This window comes from Prinia subflava, chromosome Z, assembly GCF_021018805.1.
Source record: "Prinia subflava isolate CZ2003 ecotype Zambia chromosome Z, Cam_Psub_1.2, whole genome shotgun sequence".
In the NCBI taxonomy this organism is placed as follows: Eukaryota; Metazoa; Chordata; class Aves; order Passeriformes; family Cisticolidae; genus Prinia; species Prinia subflava.
In genome coordinates, this window is record NC_086283.1 from 50,036,273 (window position 1) to 50,054,984 (window position 18,712).

General features: G+C 40.0%; 1 protein-coding gene across 2 annotated transcripts in view; it reads left to right on the plus strand.

Moving 5' to 3' along the window:
- NTRK2 (neurotrophic receptor tyrosine kinase 2) overlaps positions 1 to 18,712 on the plus strand; it is a 196,306-nt gene that overhangs the window by 146,163 nt on the left and 31,431 nt on the right. For both annotated transcript variants that reach the window (XM_063422391.1, XM_063422387.1), the window contains 3 exons: positions 580 to 710; positions 6,527 to 6,699; positions 10,156 to 10,390. In XM_063422391.1, coding sequence (XP_063278461.1) covers positions 580 to 710; positions 6,527 to 6,699; positions 10,156 to 10,390 — 539 coding nt within the window. The remainder of the gene's footprint in view (positions 1 to 579; positions 711 to 6,526; positions 6,700 to 10,155; positions 10,391 to 18,712) is intronic.

Below are 18,712 nucleotides of genomic sequence, written 5' to 3' on the forward strand. Positions count from 1 at the left end.
ATACTATAAATCATGCTTGTGAGAACAAAATTTCTTACCTTGTTGTAACTGTAGTGTAGCACAATGTGGGAAAGCAGTGGTTTACTTACAAGTGGTAAGTAAACCAGCGTGTTAAGTTACATTTAGTTGAAAGACGATATATTTGGTTTTCTTGGTTTAGGTTAATTTTAACACTTTTTGGATTTGGACAGGAGAGTTCTGCTATTCTGAAAGGTACAAAAGTAGAAAAGGTATAAGGACTGCTTGGTTTGTTTTCTGATTCACTGTCTTAATGCTATTTTAAAAAGTAGCATTGGCTCTTATGTATGCTCTGCAGCAGTCATCCTAAAAAGATGATAAATGGCCTGTTCCCAGGTGACTCTTAATTCCATGTCTTCTTATTCAGAAATGCACTGCTCTCCAAATACAAATGTGTGGACTCAGTCTTTTTGCAGAAAGTGGTAAAAAATGACATGTGGGCACTTTGATTCTTTCCCTACTTTACAGGCAATTCTATCTCCGTGTGGCTGTAAGCATGGGCTCCATCCCATCCTGGACTTGCAGCTCTCTTCTGACCTCAGTTTTGTCTTCTTTCCACAGTTGTGCATCACATCAAGCGCCACAATATCGTTCTTAAAAGAGAACTGGGAGAAGGAGCCTTTGGGAAAGTCTTTCTGGCAGAATGCTATAACCTGTGTCCTGAGCAGGGCAAGATTTTGGTGGCAGTGAAGGTAAGAGTCTAGCGTACCATTATTAATTCATGGTTGCAACTAATGTTGTTTTGTTTGTAAATAAATAAATGTTTGTGTATTCCATAATCTAGTGTAACTGTTCTGATACCTTTGGAAGAGTTCACAATGTTAATGGAGTGTTAAGAGAATCTGGTATTTGATCTTGCTGTGGATTATAAAATGAGAACAGAACCTCATAAGAAGAGGGGAGGAAACAGATTGTGTCACGAGGGGGCAAAATCTTATATGATCTGTCTGAAGTTCAATTAGTGAAAAATAATGTCTAGATCATTAAAAATGCATGCATATATGTGTGTCTAAAAATAATTGTTACTAGCTGAATGAATAGGTTATGTGTATAATTGCTAGACAAAGAACACTTTTTTGTTCCAGGACTGTGCTGTTCTTTTAGTCAGCAACTGAAATTGTCTGTGGGTAGTTTTCATTAATGTGGCTTGGAGACCAAACCTGCTTCTCTGTATGAAGCTCTTTTTGTCCTCCAAAATTCAAGAGCTGAGGTTAGCTGTTGACCTTACCTGTGGATGTAGCTAGAAAACAATACTGGTGAAACTACACTCTCAGAGTTTTAAAGCTTTCCCTGAAAACAATCTCTTCTCTCCATCTGTAGTATTCTGCCAAAAACGAAACAAAGTGTCCGGCATTTGAAATATCTCACTAAGTGCAGGGGGAATAGATGTCCAGAATTTGGACTGTGCCAAGTGACCAGAAAATAATTTTATCTGACAGGTCACAATTAGGCAACCATGTGTGCATTTTGGATGAAACCACACAGTAAAAGAAATCATGTAGATCATCTTTTTGAATTTGGTAACAAGAAAGAGAGTCTTGAATCTGACAGTGGAAGAACATGAAAGGAGGCTAGTCTTATAGAATGTTCCATCAAAAATAACACGTTTTTGGGTTTGCCAAGATTGTAAGCTTTTCAATACTTGGGAGTAGTTCAGTCATGTTGACTGGTGAGAAGAAATTTAGACCCTGAAGGGATATAGCATAGACAGGAGAAAGCAAGAGACAGGAGATGACAAAACTAGATTGGAATGAATTTTTGTTGTATTTTGGTGAAGCTAGAATGGAAATGGTCTTTATCACTTTAGGGAACTGCTTGATAGCAAAATAAAAGTGTTTCCATTCATTTGTTCCTTTTGAAAGTCTTGTCCAAATGGACGCTAGCACTTCTGCTATTAAATACTGCACTGAACTTTCTCCCTGCTGCTCATTCTCAATGTAAATCAAATGGAAGAATATTCAACCTGTAGAGATATATGTCTCTATAGACCTAGATGACAAATCTATCCATTTTCTGGGCAAGTTGTCATACTATTTTGGTTTCTGGGGTTTGTTTTTGTTCGTTTTTCTTGGCTTTTTTGTGGGTTGGTTTGTTTGTTTGTTTGGGGGGTTTTTTTGGTGTGTTTATGTTGTTGCTATTGTTGGGTTTTGTTTGTTTTGATTTTTTGTTTTGGTTTGGGTTTTTTTAAACAAATCATCTCCTTATGTGTCCTGAAGAAGAATCTTGCAGGCAGCTGTGGGAAGAATTACCTCTGGGAAGAGGTTATGCCCATTTTATGTTTCTGTCATTGGCCCTTAAAGATTTAACTCTGGCTATTGTCACAGAGCAAATTTTTGGTGAACTGAACTGAGGTTAATTGCCTCATGCTTGTCTCTTTCACTGTGGTTACCAACCACAGATAACAGGTATCCCTCGGCCATAGTGGATGTCAAGGGATGGGGCCTCCACTGGAGTGCGCAGAGCTATCCTGCACTTCAGTGCAGGACTGTGTCTGGACTCCACCCCTGAATGCAGGATTTCATGGTTTTAGTCGTAAAGGAGCAGACCTGGATGCCAGCAGCAATGAGTAGCTCCTCCTGACACACAACAAGGTCTTTAGAGAGCTTCAGCTCCACAGACAGAACCAGAACACGCCCACCCCTGTAAAATAGATTTGGTGAGCTCAGTGGAAATAGGTACATGCTGAAGAGTAAGGTGGTTCCAGGGAGATTTCAGCAGCAAGAAGGCACAGCCTCACCTGCATAATTGGGGTCAGGTTGGCTAGTGGTCCCTGTCAGCTCCCTGTGCCTGCCAGTTGCTGGAAAACTGTATGGCTTGTGCCTAGCCCTGAGCATCCCTCCTTCTAACTCAACATGTTCCCTTCTTATCAGCTGGTATCCAACATGCTAACATTGCTGCAGCAAATTATTTAGGAGCTAAGAGGCCCAGAAAAATCTGTGAGGATAAAAAAGTTCAAGCCTAGCATAAAATACCAAAATTGCTCATTTAAAGAGGAGAAAGGCAATTTGTTTAGATTGGTTTTGTTTAGTGTGGGCTTTTTGGGGGCAACACAGAGTGAGTGGAAATACTTTCCATAGGACAAAACCTGGGCATTGTATTAGCATTGCCCCCATAGCATATCATATCAGGACACCATTTGCTGCAGGCACTTTTACACCACAGAGGATGGAGGAAGGAAAAATTACTGTTTTCTTGAGGGCTCATGTTGCTGTGTTTGTTCAGGCCTGGCTCAGTACTGTCTCCTCACAGGACTGAATCCCCAGGCATACTCTCACGCTAGTGTAGGCTGTCCAGAGCGGGAGGTGAGGCTGACAAGGCACAGGTTAGCAGCTGTCTCTGGCTCCTCTGGGAGGCTTTGCTCAGCTAGCAGATTGCTGTGTGTGTGAGATCAAGAACACTTCCATGGCACCTGCACAGGAAAACCCAAGGTTTCTAATTCTTCAGACCTTCAGTTCTGAGAAGGCTCAAAACCATGCCTTCATTTCTTGAGGAGATGTACCAGTCAGCTCCTGTATGTTGATGGGAAGCAGTAGCAATTACTGTGTAGGAAAACAGTAGAAAGTAGCATCAGTAGTCATGTAGCTGCCTCAAGATTTTGGCTACCAGTTCCTGCTGATGCTGGTGACAGCCCCACTGTCCTGCTGTTGCTGTGCCTTGCCCGTGAAGGCAGCTCTGTGGTGTCAAGAGTGGCACACGTGGTGTCATACAGAGGCTGTCAGAGTTCACACCCGCTGCAGAGCACAGGGCAGCACAGATACTGCACAAGCACTCTGTGCTGGAGAGTAAATGTGGGGTAGTGGTCCCACTGTTACAGGGGTGAACTTGGAAGATGTGGAGCTCCTGTAAGAGCCAGAAGCCCCTCTCTTTCCCAAGGAAGCTTGTCCCTCCTCTTTAACTGTGGGCCTGAGTAGCTGGAAAGCATGTGTGATTGAACCTCAGATCCTACTTGGGAAAACCTCCTGTCGACTGGTAAAAATGCTTTGGCATGCTTGTCAGTAATGATAATAATAATTAATATGTCTTTCCTCTCTTTGTGCTCTTACGGTTTTATTTTGTGGTTTTTCTTTTTTTTTTTTCTTTTTTTTTTTTCTTGTACTGAGAACAAGCTTAATGCATTAGTCAATGTCATTTTTGTGTAAATTCTACATACTTATTATTTTTTTTACCTTCCAGTCTCCTCCTTGCCTGACTGTGCCAGCTCTCTCTCATGCATTGTGTCTATTCTGTGCTTTGCATGAAATAATGAAAAGGAGATTTTGCAATGGTGGGTGACAGAAATTCCAGTCAGCCGTGGTAGTAGAAACCCCGCCCGAGTTTCACCTGAGTTTTAGACTTTTCTACATTTTTGCAGTTTGACAGAAGATGTGGAATTGCCATGGCAACTGCTCTATCATATGATAATTTTGCTGTTTCTGTGAGATAAAAAGCATCTTCTCAAATGTACAATATGCCATCATCACAGGACAGAGCTGTCAGCATTTTTACTGTCTTTCCAGAGAAAGAGGCTGCTGGAAAGAGGATCAGCCTCTGCTTCTCCCTGTTGTTTTTTTCCAGATTGCTATTATGTAAAAACTAGTTTTGTATTAATTGTTTTTTCAAATTCCGTTGTTGAGAAGAATTACAGTCCAATCGCTTCATGTATGAAACCACCAGAGGAAAGTCAAGTGACAACAGAATCATTTCAGTGATTTCAGTATATATTGTATACACTGGACTGTGGCTTGGTGCCCGTACCATGTTAAAGCGTCATCCCAGTGCCTGAAAGTATTGGAAAACACTTCAATTCCAGTCCTCACTCAGTTCAGATGTGACTGTCTGTAGACCATAGTCGGAAGCAAATTTGATATCCGTGATACAGCTGTGTATACTAACATATCATGGCTAGTGAAGTCTCAATGAGGCAATATCCTTGTTGCATCATTGGTAAAGCATATGGAAAAAGGATTCTGGGCCTGAAGGCATGTTAAGTAAATTCCACAGGGAAGAGACACCTAAGGCATGAGTGATTTCCTTTGCCTCTAGGATCCACAGACCCTGAAATCCACAGGGAAAAGCCCCTGAACTTGGAAGACAACAATCCATTCTGCCCGACTCCTTGTCCCCTCATCTGAATTTTATTAGGGTAGCTATTCGTTTTTCAAGACCCAGGACTGCGGTATCACAAGTAAAGCGTGTGTTTTTTCCAACAGTCCTCTTCTAGGATCTTCTTCGCCCATGCATACATTTAATACTAGAAAAGTGGACAGAATTGTCCCTGTTGAAGTAAAAGGTTGAACAAATCATGACTACTGCAGCTAAAAACTCAGTTTGTTGGCAGAATGACTGGACAGTATTGACTTACTCTGTTTCTTTTCTGGTGAGTGTGGTTGGTCCCATGCTCTATATATTAATTCGGGACAGAAAGTAAAGTGACTAGGTGGCCAGGAAAAAGGCATCTTTAGTTAAAACATTGCCACTATTTTTGTGTCTTATCTTCCATTGTATTAAATCTGGGTATTGTTAAAATCTAGAGGTACAAAGCCCAGACAGCAGTTTCTGTGAAGAATAAATTGTGAATGTTGGTAACTTGCCATCTTTTTCTTGTGGTTTTAGAAATATTTTTTGAATTAGTACAGTGCGACCACTGTACCTCTTGACTATAGAGTCTATTAGTGGTTTATTGTCAATTATAATTATTCCTCACTTAACTGGTGTCAGAACTTGCTCTTTTTTTTGTCCATGAAAGTGTTTTCTTGCTCACGAAATATAGTTTGTAAGGAGAAATCAGAAACAGCCTATGTGTGACAGTTAAATTAGTATTATTTCATTGTATAACATTTAAGCCTCCTATTTGATCCAGTGACACCCCAGAATTCCTCTGTGTGTCTGCTTCCCTCCATGTCTGTCACTTCAGGATCTGACCTCCAGGTAGTTGCACATATGCCTAATCTTAGTCATGCGAGTAGATTTACAGAATTTCAAAGAAGTTTCTGGGTGAAGTCTCAGGTTATTCTGGTCCAGGTTCAAACTCTCATGTAAATCTACCTAATGTATAGCACACCACAGTGACCAACATCAGCATCACATAAACAATGCACCCACATTACCACCACATATTTTAAACAAGCAGTGTTTTGTCTTAAAGAACTAACAAGAAAGGTAAATGCCAGCAGGATACTAGGGGTTGCTTGAGTTAAATGCTCAAGAATACAAACCAGCTGCGTACTAGTATGTTTTTGGGATGAGATCAGTTTATTTGTTCTGTGTTTGGAAAACACTCGTCACAGCAAGAGCATGAGTATTCATACATTATCTTGCAAGAAGAGTGTTCGTTTTGGATAACACGTGGCAGGAGAATGAAAATTGTGCTGCTGTTATTTGATTGCACTTCAGGATCACATCTGTATTTCTAAAAGTGTTATTAAGAAAATACTTCCTCCATCCTCTATGCTGTACCATGTCCTTGTCTTACTCTTACAGGGCTATCCCACATGTTTCCTACCTTTTTCATTTTCATTTTCTCCACCAGACACTGAAGGATGCCAGTGATAATGCCCGCAAGGACTTCCACCGTGAGGCAGAACTGCTAACTAACCTGCAACATGAGCACATTGTCAAATTCTATGGTGTCTGTGTTGAGGGTGATCCGCTCATCATGGTCTTTGAGTACATGAAGCATGGAGATCTTAACAAATTCCTCAGGTAAATCCATGAACATATATTGTGATTCTGAGCCAAAAGTGGGAAGAAAAGGTAGGTGTTACTGGTACTTAATGTTAAATTAACAACTACCACTGGAAAAAACTGATACCCGGGAAAACAAATTGTATGACTCTTGTCTTTTGTGCTGGGATGTGGGGCTCTGTTTCTTTGGCTATTTGGAAGTACCATTAAATCAAGCTTTGTACCAAAGAAATGTTGTTTCCAGTATATTTCAGTGTATTCTGAAATGTTTGCTTATAAATCCTACAGTAGGAATGATTTTCTTACAGGCTTCCTGGTAGCATTTGGAAGATCCCACTCAACACCTATTGCTATATGTAGGTGTCAAGGGGCTTCTGAAGTCTAACCCCTTTTCTCTTTCCTCCTCTCAGTGTTTTGGAAAGACTGCTATAAATCTGCAGCAAGAAAACTGTGAGCTATGTAAACTTCTGTGAATTGGAAAATGCTACATTTTGGGGTCCAGATTAGGATTTCATTTCATAAAGCTATTCACGAATGTGCTTAGGAAATTGAAATTTGACAGTAGAGCAGTTATAAATAAATAGATGATACATAAGGTTCACAATAATAGGTAGTCCATGATCCAGCACGTTATGAACAGAGGCCTCATGTATGGTGCCATTTCTACCAGCCTGCACTTTTTGATGTAAAAATAAACAGTTAAGAGATGGCATTTTGCTCGTATGTTAAAAATATAAAAGACTATTCTTTCAGTGTCTACTGTTTAATTTATATATAGATATCACAAAGATATTTTAACATACATACGTCTTTTCTGCTAAATATAGCTAGAGGTACCACCATTTTGGAAAGATATTTCTAACAAAGCTGTAAAACTATCAAAACAGACGTCCCAATAAATGGAATCATACTTTCTATATAACTGAAATGATTATGATTGCTAATGCTGCCATTTATGCTTTTTTAAAATAGCTTATGTGAAATGAGTTTGCTGTCTTTCTACTATCTCTTGAAAAAACAGCCACACCATAAAACAAATGACATCAACTAGCATCCTCCCTGATTGGCAGGGCTGACAGATGTGATGAAGAAACTGGGATCTGAACTGGAGATGCAGAGCAAACACTGCTATTCTTCCCAGACTGATTGTCTCTCTGGAAAAGGGTTTAAGTATATTTAAGAATTAAGGGCATTTACATTTGTCTGCTTTGTCTTCTGCTGTGAATCAGGAGAGAACTGCAGTTTCCCTAGATGCCATCATAGTACAATTTCAGAACACTGAATTTCCGTTAGAGGAAGCCAGATTTTCAGTTGATGAGAAATAATTTCTTACTCCATAAGAAATACTTATGCCTTGATTCTTTTTGATTGGCCTTTTCTTATGTTGTAGCTCTGATTTTGAATTATTGTACAGAAAAGTATTTTAGCAGACAATATATTTCCTACTTTAAGACCTTCACCTTTAAAAACTATTAATCAGCCCTTGTCTTTATAACATAAAATGATTATGCTGGGACAAGCTGTTAAACCAAAGCTCCAATTTGTCATTCCTCTCACATTTTCTGCAGCTTGTGCTGCAGACCAGAGGTTCATAGCAAAGTGGACTGTTCCATATTTTTTACCCTGCAGCGCCACCAAAGGCTGTTGGGGAAAAATTGATCTGAAAGTTTAACCCAAATGAGCCTGGCTGCCTGCATGCAGCCTAAGGCTGTTCAGATCTAGGACTAAAGCCTCAAACTCGTGCCTGTCCAGTGCTTGGTCTGTGGACTAATGGATGGTGTGGGTGCAGAGAATATCTGTCAATGTCCCTGGCTGTTGCAGACCTTGAAGATCACCTCATTTATGGCCAGCAGCAAGTGGACAAACAAGCTGGATGGAATGTTAGGAATAATCTACAAATTCCATTATATACAGACTATGTCCTCAGGGAGACTAGCAAAAGATGAGAAGTTTTCTAATTTAGCAGCTCAGAGGTTCATGTCTCAGAACACTTATTGAAAAAATCTATGCATGATAAAGGTGCAGTATTTTTCAATAGAAATTTGCTTGTGAGTTTTAGTTAGAGATTTCATGTCCTCCCATTTATTTTTGCCCCCATCAGCCTAGACCAGATGAATGGCTGCCTGTACATACCCTGTGCCAGAGAGCTGCTTTGCCTGGTACCAGATACAGTTCCATCAAAGCTACACACCCTCCTTCATTTTTTTTCTCACATCTGTCATTTTGCTCATGAAACTCATCTCTTGGGGCAGTTTTAATATCATATTTCTAATTGGTAGTGTCAGATTTGAGCTCACAGATTTTGATTAATTTGCAACTCTTTTCCAAACTCCTGTGTCCTTGCCCCAAAGAAAAATTAAAGCCTCACCTCTGTTGACGAGGGAAGAGGAGAGATGGTCTGTTTGAAAGAATAGTTTTCAGGAATGGAATAAAAGGTCTTCTGGAAACACAGAAAAATAGAATGGGTGTAAAAGGGTATTCAGAACATTATAAGATGTATCAAATGAGGAATGATTGGCAGATTACCTCATTGATTGGATAAGGATTAGCTAGAATTTCTTCCTGTAAAATATTGTTCATATGAATGTTTATATCTCTGTCTTCAAGATACTAGGATGTACAGGTATACCAGAGCTCACACAGTTAAGATGGGTAAAGCTCATGTGTTCCAGTACTTCACTGGGCTTTCCTAATGCAAAGTATTTCTGGTTTTGATGAAGTGCATACAAGTATTCTCATTAATCAGTTGACTGTTGCTTCTTAAGGACTCGCTAGGTCTTGAAAACCTCATATTTCTGAAGATGTTTTGTTTTTCCAAATAAGAGTGTGTTTTGTGTCCTTTTCCTATTGTCAAGAATTCCAGCCTCAGGCAGGACTCATCCTTGGTGATGAAATAAGCAAAAATCCTTTCCTGCTGTGCATTTGGATAGGAAAGTAGAAGTATAAATTTAAAATTGCTGCCCTTGTTTCTCAAATGGAGAAGGAAGCTAGCTCTTTCTTGTTTAAGAAAAGATGGAAGGGTCAGTGGCCTGTATCCCTGCAGAAATTAAGAAACACCAGTCACAGGAAAAATGATGTTATGCATACCATTGCATTGTTTTTCAGTCTTACAGAGTGATAAGATTTTCCCTTGGTTCCTAAGCAAGCTCACTTGTCAGCCTTTCTCCAGAAAACATTACTAGAATGGATCAAGAGAAAGGTGATGCTTTCTGACAGATGGGTACTATTGTGAACACATATGCCTTATTTCCTTGAGTCAAATATATCCTGTTTGTAATGTTCTTTAGACCACCTATCTTCCACCAAATGAAGGAAAACAGTAAATGAAAAAAGCCTAGACAAAAACTTTTCCCTGTTTCACCAAGGAATTTATAGCACTTTTGATGGAATTGTGTGAACTGACAGTCACTAATGCCTTTCACTTCTCTATCTTTCAAGTGGCCTATCAGTTTATCAGATCGTGTTTTGGTGCAGGGCACATGGACCAGATGCAGGACTGATGGCAGAAGGCAACCGTCCTGCTGAGCTGACCCAATCCCAGATGCTTCACATTGCCCAGCAGATTGCTTCTGGTATGGTTTACCTGGCATCACAGCACTTTGTGCATCGGGATCTTGCTACCCGGAATTGTCTGGTTGGTGAAAACCTGCTGGTGAAGATTGGGGATTTTGGGATGTCAAGAGATGTGTACAGCACAGACTACTATCGGGTAAGTGAACTGCTGTAACAAGTAATAAGATAGGTCTTGTTCAGTCTTCTTACCACTTCGGTGTGACTGATTCTGCTTTTACACTTAACCATCTGTCTGTCAGGTAATTTAGAGCCTAACATATGGAGAGCCTGATTCTGAATTAAAAGGTTTTGGTAAATTTGGAGAATTAATCAGAGTAGTTTGTTGTGTTTTGTTGTTTATATATGTTGGGTTTAGATTCTAAGTCACAGAAAGGTCTTTTTCTCTGGGCAAAAATCTTGCACATTTACTTGGCATAAGTGAGGAAGGAGCAGCAGATGAAAAGGAAGAGTGGATAGCCAAATTTGGCCCAACACTTTGAAACTATTAAAATATGTTATTAAATACTGCTAAGAAAAATGGAAATGGTAACTTTGGGGAGCAGTTGTATAATGTATCAGCTAACTAGAGAAAAAGTAAGTACTGGGCAGAAGCAGTGACCAGATATTTTACTCAAGAAGAGGTTAAGTGAGAAGTTGTTGTATACTCAGCACGTGAAAGCTTTTCCTGCCTTAAGCCAGGGCCTTAGTTCTACTTCTTAATGTTGAAGAGCTGTTTCACAGAGGGTAAGAATAGCCCACTGCTCTTTTTCATTCTGACTGTTTTCCCTGAGTTTGGTTGCTATAAAGCAATATCTTGAATTTTGCAAAGACCTTCTGAGATTGCTGGGATAAACAGTGCACATTGATGATATTGTCGACGTAATCTTTGTGCTGTGTGGTAAGTCATGTAGTTGACACCATTTGCTGTTCACTATCACATTTGTAATTTCATGATTGGAACTGAACCTGTCAGGTGTTTGTGGCTCGGGGAGGCAATCCATGACCAAGCTGATAATTTACAAACCCTAGAGTTTATCCTGTTAGGTAAACTCATCATCTTTAAGCACATTTTGTATCTGCCTCTCTATTCCTTATTTCTTACTCCTTTTTCATGATTACCACTCAATTTGGATTGTGTTAATAAAGGAAAGTGTCAGCTCATTATCAGTATTGGTGGGATGTCTGGGAAGAGATTGTCTCTATATCTGGCTGAGGCTGGACAGACGGGGTAGAGGAAGCTACACTTTCGAAAATTATTGTTGAGTGCTGATTCATTTAAAAGCTCATAAGTAATAGCTTCCCCTGTTAATTTTCTTTCCTTTCAAAGACAAACCTAGTATTTAGTAAACAGATAGTCTAGATTCCTGTTACATATTGTTATTTTGGAAACTGGCACTTTGAATTATTTGAACAACGTCAAATAAGGATGACTGCACTTCAGGGCTTGAAAAAAGTATACAGTATGGTAATAACTTCCTCTGTGCTTTAAAGGACACCAGTTAGTAGAGGCTGAGGATTCTTGATTTTGCATCTGATTTTGCATATTGCATTTTTGCACCACTTGTTGGGACTGAAGTCGTATCTCTGTTCTATACTTCAGTGTTTACCATGTTAGTCTTTACACTTAAGAATGAATGTACATGCAAAACAGTAAGTGCTTCCAAAGTTGTTACACTCAGAGGCAGCATTTTTGAACATATGCTTCGCTTATTTTTGGAAAAAAAATAATAACTCCCCCTGCTACATAAAAACTACCTACAAAAGAGGGTAGAAGCTCAGTAGTCATATGGCATTCCTGGAGACAGCTGAGGCCTGGCTCAGGCATGTGATGGTGTACAGCCTCTGGCATCAGTGTACCTGCTCACATACCTCTGGATTTAATCCTCGAGTCTTGCACTTGAGTACTCAAGCAAAGCTTCTACCCACTGAAACACAAATGTAGAACAACACCCATGACCTGGAAAAAGCATGAGTTCAGGAAATTCTGGGTAACCTGAATAGTCCTTGGGCACGTCTCAAGGATCTCATTTAAGGGGTACATTGTATTTCCCTCATACGGTATCATTCGCTTCTTTCCTTCTTCTCCCTCTTATCTTCATTTATTTTTGAGATGAAGGAGGGCTTCTGCGAGGTCCAGGGTGTAACAAAGGAGAAGAAAGAGGTAGTAGTGTGAAGAGGGTGCAGTCACTGATGTGAGAGAGGGAACAAACAAGGTGGGAAAGGTAATTGTAGAGAGGTGTTAGTAAAAGAGAGAAATGCGAATGAGGAGAGAAAGAGGTAAACAAGTGTCTAAGGGAACAATGTAAAATACCATGGCTCCATCCAAACTGGTGGTGTAAGCTTGCAGAGTGATGCGTGGATGTGAAACCTCAATATGGGAAGCGGCTTGTTCTACACAGTAAGAAAAACGGGAAGGATAACTTCTCTGGCACCTCATGTTCCAGCTGGTTTCTAATTAGTGCAGAGGAGGGACAGAGCCACAGCCTGCCATATTTCACAGCTGATAAAAGTTGGAATTTCCAGTTCAGCCTGTGAAGTTTTGGCCTGCTCTTTCTGGGACATATGTGGGCTGGTCAGAAGATGGTCATGAAAAAATCAAGGCAATGATGAATTCCCAGATGGTTGTCTGGAGAATTGCATCCTTGGCAGGCCTAAGTCAGTGATAACACTGGAATGGCACTGATGTACCATACCTAATTGCTTATAGAAGGCTAATTCTTTTTAACTGCCCAGGCTTAATCACTCACAGAGAAGCAAATCATCCCCAACCCTGAGAGCTTTATCTGATGCTCACTGGAGAGATTTACACAATTCCAAAAAGTTCTGCTAGAAATGGTTCGTCATTTGTGGGTTTTAAGACTGGAATTGCTTTCCTTGGAGCCTGCCACTCAGTCATGATGTTAGATTTGCCCAAGATGATTATTTATAGCTTGCTTCTGTAAGATAAGGATGATCCCAAGTCATTGTGCACTGTTACATTGTTAATGACATTCTGCATTGAATCAGCTCAGCTGTTAAGAGATGCTTCAGGGAAGAGGGGGAGAGAAGTAACCCTTAGACTGGGAATACATGTGATGCGTGGCCCTAATTGCAGAAGCTTTCCCTTTTTGTCCCCCTTTCTTTTTTTCTGTCTTTTTCATCATGCAGGAATCTTTTAGGTGGGGAAGTCCTGATGTACATGGTAGCATCCAATGTAAGAGCAATAGGTTTTGATAGTCAGACCAGATGAGCCTGGGGACATGAAGAAACTGCAACAGCTTTTCTTACCCAGAAGTGCTCTGCACCGTAGGCCAAAGTTAACTGTCAAGTAATTGGTTTGGTCTGTGAGCCAAACAGCTCCAGCAGCACTGCTGCACAGCAGCACAAAAGATCCTTTCACAAGTTATTTACTTGCAGAGCTTAGGTCTCAAGTTTATTAGAGGCTTTTATTTGTTTTGTTGATGTCTGGGGTTTGTTGTTTGATTTCCTACTCTCACAGGTCAGGGTTTCCTATCTTACTCTGAGATACCCAGGTAATGCTTTAAAGTAGCTTTCAGTGCTTTTAAGTGTTGACACTGAAGTCTGGGAAGAACTACCTTGTGTTACCTGTTCTTGCATTCAGAGATAGTATATCAGGGCCTTTTTAGGACTCCAGTTCAGGTTTGCAAGTGATTGCTTATTACTTGATCTTAAAATAATTTCAGCATTTCTTAATTGTAAGCAAAAAGCTTGAGAAAAAAAAGGAGAAGTCATCTTATCCCAGTTCTTGGGAAAACTTTAAACAGATATGCTTTAAATATTCAGCCTGATCAGCCAACTACAGGCGTATGCCAAGGTTTCGGATGAAACTGTGATCTCACCAGACTAAGGAAGAGCTTTGTCATTAACTTCATTAGGACTAGAGTTTCACCATTCCCCATTTTTATATTTGTCCAGTGCAGGATAGACATTCTGTTTCTTTTTAGATTTATAGAGCTCAGTTTTTTAATCCCTGTTTAGCTATTGTATAACTTACTTGCCTTTATGTAACAGCACAAGAACAGTGGAGAAAATATGGACTCCTTTTCTCAGCTTACACAAACCACTCAAAACTCTGTCAAAAGACTGGGCCTAGTGAAGTTTCCATCTTCCTTTAGGCCCAATTTGCCCTACAATTACAGAGAGGTTTACAAATTAGTTTCCTTGATTTCTGGTACAGATCGGGCAGAAGACTAAGAGGATGTGTTTCAGTATAAATTTCAGTGATTCCATTTCTCTTTAAAATCTTCTCCACTTTTTGTCCCGATTTGCTATTTAAAGATAGTATAACATGTCGGATTGGAAGAAGTGACACAGGTTACTGAGCCTCTTTCACTCTTGAAGGAAGCCACACAGTAAGTGTTAAGGGTAGGAGCGACAAGAACCTGAGACCTTGTCATGCTGCGGGGAAAACACCAACACTCACTAGTACTTTGGCCCCTTCTGTATAAGACACGAAGCCCCATAAGAATTCTAGTCTGCCAGAGAAAAAGAGAAGATTCCAACAGTGTCCTAAGCACCTAAAGAGAAACTATGCTTGACAGAAATTCCTGAGAGATCTTAGGAAGTCAGTCATACCTGCCACACAGCTAGATGTGACAGTAATCTCCATCAGACATTTCTGCGAAAAGAAACCTCCTGAACTGGAAAACTGTAGAAAGCTATGTGGGCCCAAGCCAGCTTCATCAGTGTGTGCCATAACCTGCTTTTGGTGATACTCCTCAGAGCACATCTGTCCATGTTGCCTGTCCTCAGCACCTTAGAGCAGTGTGGGAACCAAAGATGATCCAGAAGCAAATCATACCACAAGAAAGAAAACAAAAAGGCAAGTCCTGGAGGAAGACTTCAGTTGAGTAAGTTAATAAGGTGCAGCCTGCAAAATGCTGGCTTCTTCTCAAATACCTCTCAGGTATAGAACTGGATAGCAGCAATCTTGTGTTTCTGAAGCCTGGATTTCAGATTCCCAAATCACTCCTGTCCTGTCACACAGCCCCTTCTCTCAAAGCACATGCTGCAAATAAGTAGAATCCTGTGTTGCCTGTACTTTTCCCAGAAGGCTGCACAACAGCTTCTCTGTCCTAACAGCTGCATATTCTTTATTTTTTTAAATCCAGTAACCTGAATTAACTAATGAGCAATAGACACCTGCTTAATCACATTATTCTACTCTCTTTCCAGCCTTTAAATCTCAATTGTATTTAGAGAAACTACTCCTATCCCCTACTAAACTGTTTTAGAGGGTTAAAGAAGGCCCACTGTCAGGAAAAAAAGTGTCTTCCTTTTTTTCCCCCTCACACCAGCCTTCTCCAATTACTTTCAGTGTGTGAAAAAGCAACTTTCGTATCTCTTTCTGGTACAGACATTGCTGGAACTGTGAGTAGTATTTTCCAGATCAGATTTTTCCCTTTCTTGGTTTAGAGGTACCTCCCAGCCTCTAATGAAAATGTGCTGCATAGCACATCTAAACTCACATAGCCTGTGTCATTGGCACATGTTAACTGTATTGTCAGACAATGCCCTGGGCCACGCTCATCTTCTGCTCCTTCCAAATGAAGAACATCCCTTTTTTTCCCCCTAAGTTTTTGGTTTCAGTCCCTCGGTGAATGACTTTGCAATTCATACTGGCACATTTCGTACCTCTAGTGGTTGGGAAAGACTGTTGTTTCCCTTTAATTTTTTGGCTTCTGTGGGGGCTGGGTTGTTTTGTTTCGTTTTTTTTAAATTAGAATTCAGGTCTTGTCTAAATTAGTGTAAAGAAGTAAAGAAACAGAATCGAGGTATTCAAAAAACAAACAGCTGGTGGAGCGAGAAGGGTTTGTAAGGAAGTTTCCTAGATTTTTGTAGCTTTGTTTCCTAATGTTTCCTTTATAATTTCTATTTAATGCTAACATTAACTATTTAATGGGATGTTTGTCTTCTTAAAAAATAGAATTCCCCTGCCCTTTCAGTTAAGACAGGAGAAGTTAGTAAACTCCTTAACCTCCCAGACTTCCAGAAAAACTAACAGTTACACAATTTGCCATTCTAGGTCTGTTAAAAACATATAGAATTTGCACCTTCTTTGCTGCATAAAAAAGGTGAACAAACAAGGTTTATCTTTTGATAAACCATTTTGACCCTTGTGAGTGTTAAAAGTCCTCAGCAAACAGTTCTTGTTCTGATTTTTGCTCTTCCTTAGCAAGGCCAAAATAGCAGTTTGAAGAGCAGTGAAATAACATTAGAATTAAATGAGTGAGAGACCATCTTGCTCACTAGCCATACCCTCCTTTCATGTATGAATCTAACGTTGTAGAGTGCTGTATTTTTGGAAATTACATGTTATGCTTTTCTAGTGACACACTATGAAATATTTTCCAAAAGATAATAATCGCCAGAGAGTGATCTTGCTTAAGCTATTTCCAGTACCTAATGCCTATTTGCAAAGAGAATTAATGCATGACAGCAAGGGACTAAAAAAAGAAAGGGCTGGTTTATCATTATTTGGGCTGTAACTAGCCAGGCAAACACCACGATACAAATGTTTACTGTGAGGAACAAGTGTCTGTCTATTCTGAAAGGGCAATAGCAGCAAACACCTGCAGGTCTCAGCTGTCACTACAGAGATGAATACCTGTGTGGGGGAGTTTGGAGGAGGCCGCACTAAAGAAAACAAGAAAGAGTTACTGGGAAGTCAAGCAGCTTGTCAAGGCATTCTTGTAGGTGTGTGTATTGAATTGTCACAGTTTGAAGGCACAGTTTGAAGGCTTTTTATTAGCTGCTATTTTTGCATCCATTGCTCAAAAGGAAATTATCTTGCTTCCCTACATGGACTTCTCGGCTTTCCTCCTCCGTCAGAGGCTCATTGCATCATGTGTAGTGCTGGGGAGGACAGAGGGTTCCAGCAGCCCTGGAGGACGTGCATAGATGATTTCATGCAACTGGAAACAATACAAGAAATAATAGGCCAGCTTGAGAGATGTAAATCCAAAGTAGCTGCCTTGAAGTCAGTGCAGTAGCTCTGAACTTAAAGTAACAAAATCCCAAGCAGAATTAGGCCCAGTGATTTAAAAAGGCTTCCTAAAAGTCACTGCAATGTCAGCATTCAGAAACTGATATGCACCAGGACATGGTGTTGAGCACCATGGCTTGATACCTGTCACTGCTTGCCCATGTCAGAGTATATTCTTTGCTGTGCAGGAGGCATGGTCTGTCCCCAGCTTTTATTTACACAGCTACTGGTTGAATTCCTGGTTTTGTTTGGAATTACAGCTGTTTAACTGCCTCAGTTCTTCACAGAAAACCTAATTCAGCTTTGCCTTAAGCAAGAACAAGTTCCAACTTTTTTAGTACAGCTGTAGATGTAGTCATTTCCTAAGTGAAGTCTTTTCATCATCTTCACATCAGTGTTATTGGTCCTACTTGCACTTCTGTTTCCATCTGTTTTTACCAACACAGATCCTAAGAGGGGAGTCCAAGAAAGTTTTCCTTGTTAGTGTTAGGAGAAGGAACATCAGATGTCCAACATGTGCTGCATTTAACAGTCAGTTCTTACTAAACTCTGTCTTGCAGGGCTAATGACAGATTGATAATACAGAAAATGAGACTTTGAACTGGGAGGTTGTGACATACTTCATTTGGCCAGATTTAAGCCCCCTTTTGCTTTAAATGTGCAAATAGGAAGACAGCTTCATGATTCCTGGAGTACATTCTCCTCCAGTCTGTGAGATCAAAGAATGTAAAGAAAGCAGAAACAAAACCCCATAATAACTAGGTTGAAAAATTAAGCTGATTAAAAGACAGACTGAAGCAAAGTGACCTCGTTGCTGTGACCAGTTACTTAAATGCCCGTTGAATTTCAGTGCCTAAGTTTTCCTTTGTAAATACACCACCACTAGATTTATACCAATGTGGTTCTCATGCAGCATGTCAAGAAATAAGTTCACCTTGAGAAAAAAATTTCAAGCCAGGAAGAAGTACCTAGAAAATATGTAGTTCATAAATCCCGTTGAACTACACTATAGCTAAAAGTATTGAATTGTGTGTCAAACAAAATATTAAACTGTATGGAAATTTTCAAATGGAAATTTTCCTCTGTTCGCTTCTGTTAAAAGCTTTGAGAATTTAGTATTTGGTTCCATATTGGTTATGGAAAAGATATTACCATTTTTAAGGGGTTGGAAGTTTTGGATCTCCCACCCTATTGTTAAAGCGTTTCAATGGAGTGCTTTTCAGCTGGTTACTCCTGCAGTATGCAGTTGGTAACAGCCATAGGATCCACATGCACGCCTATAGGATAACAGGAAGTTTACACAGTCATCGTCACCAGTGGCTGACACAAGCTTTTCTGTTGAGGGGCTCTTAGCACAGATGTTCATTAACTTAAAAAGTCCTTTTAAAATTATACATAAAAAACTGAATCATTCTCAAAAATAACCACACATATGGATATAAATTGCAGGAAAGCAATGATTCACACATTGAAATTAGCCTTAGGAACTGCAAT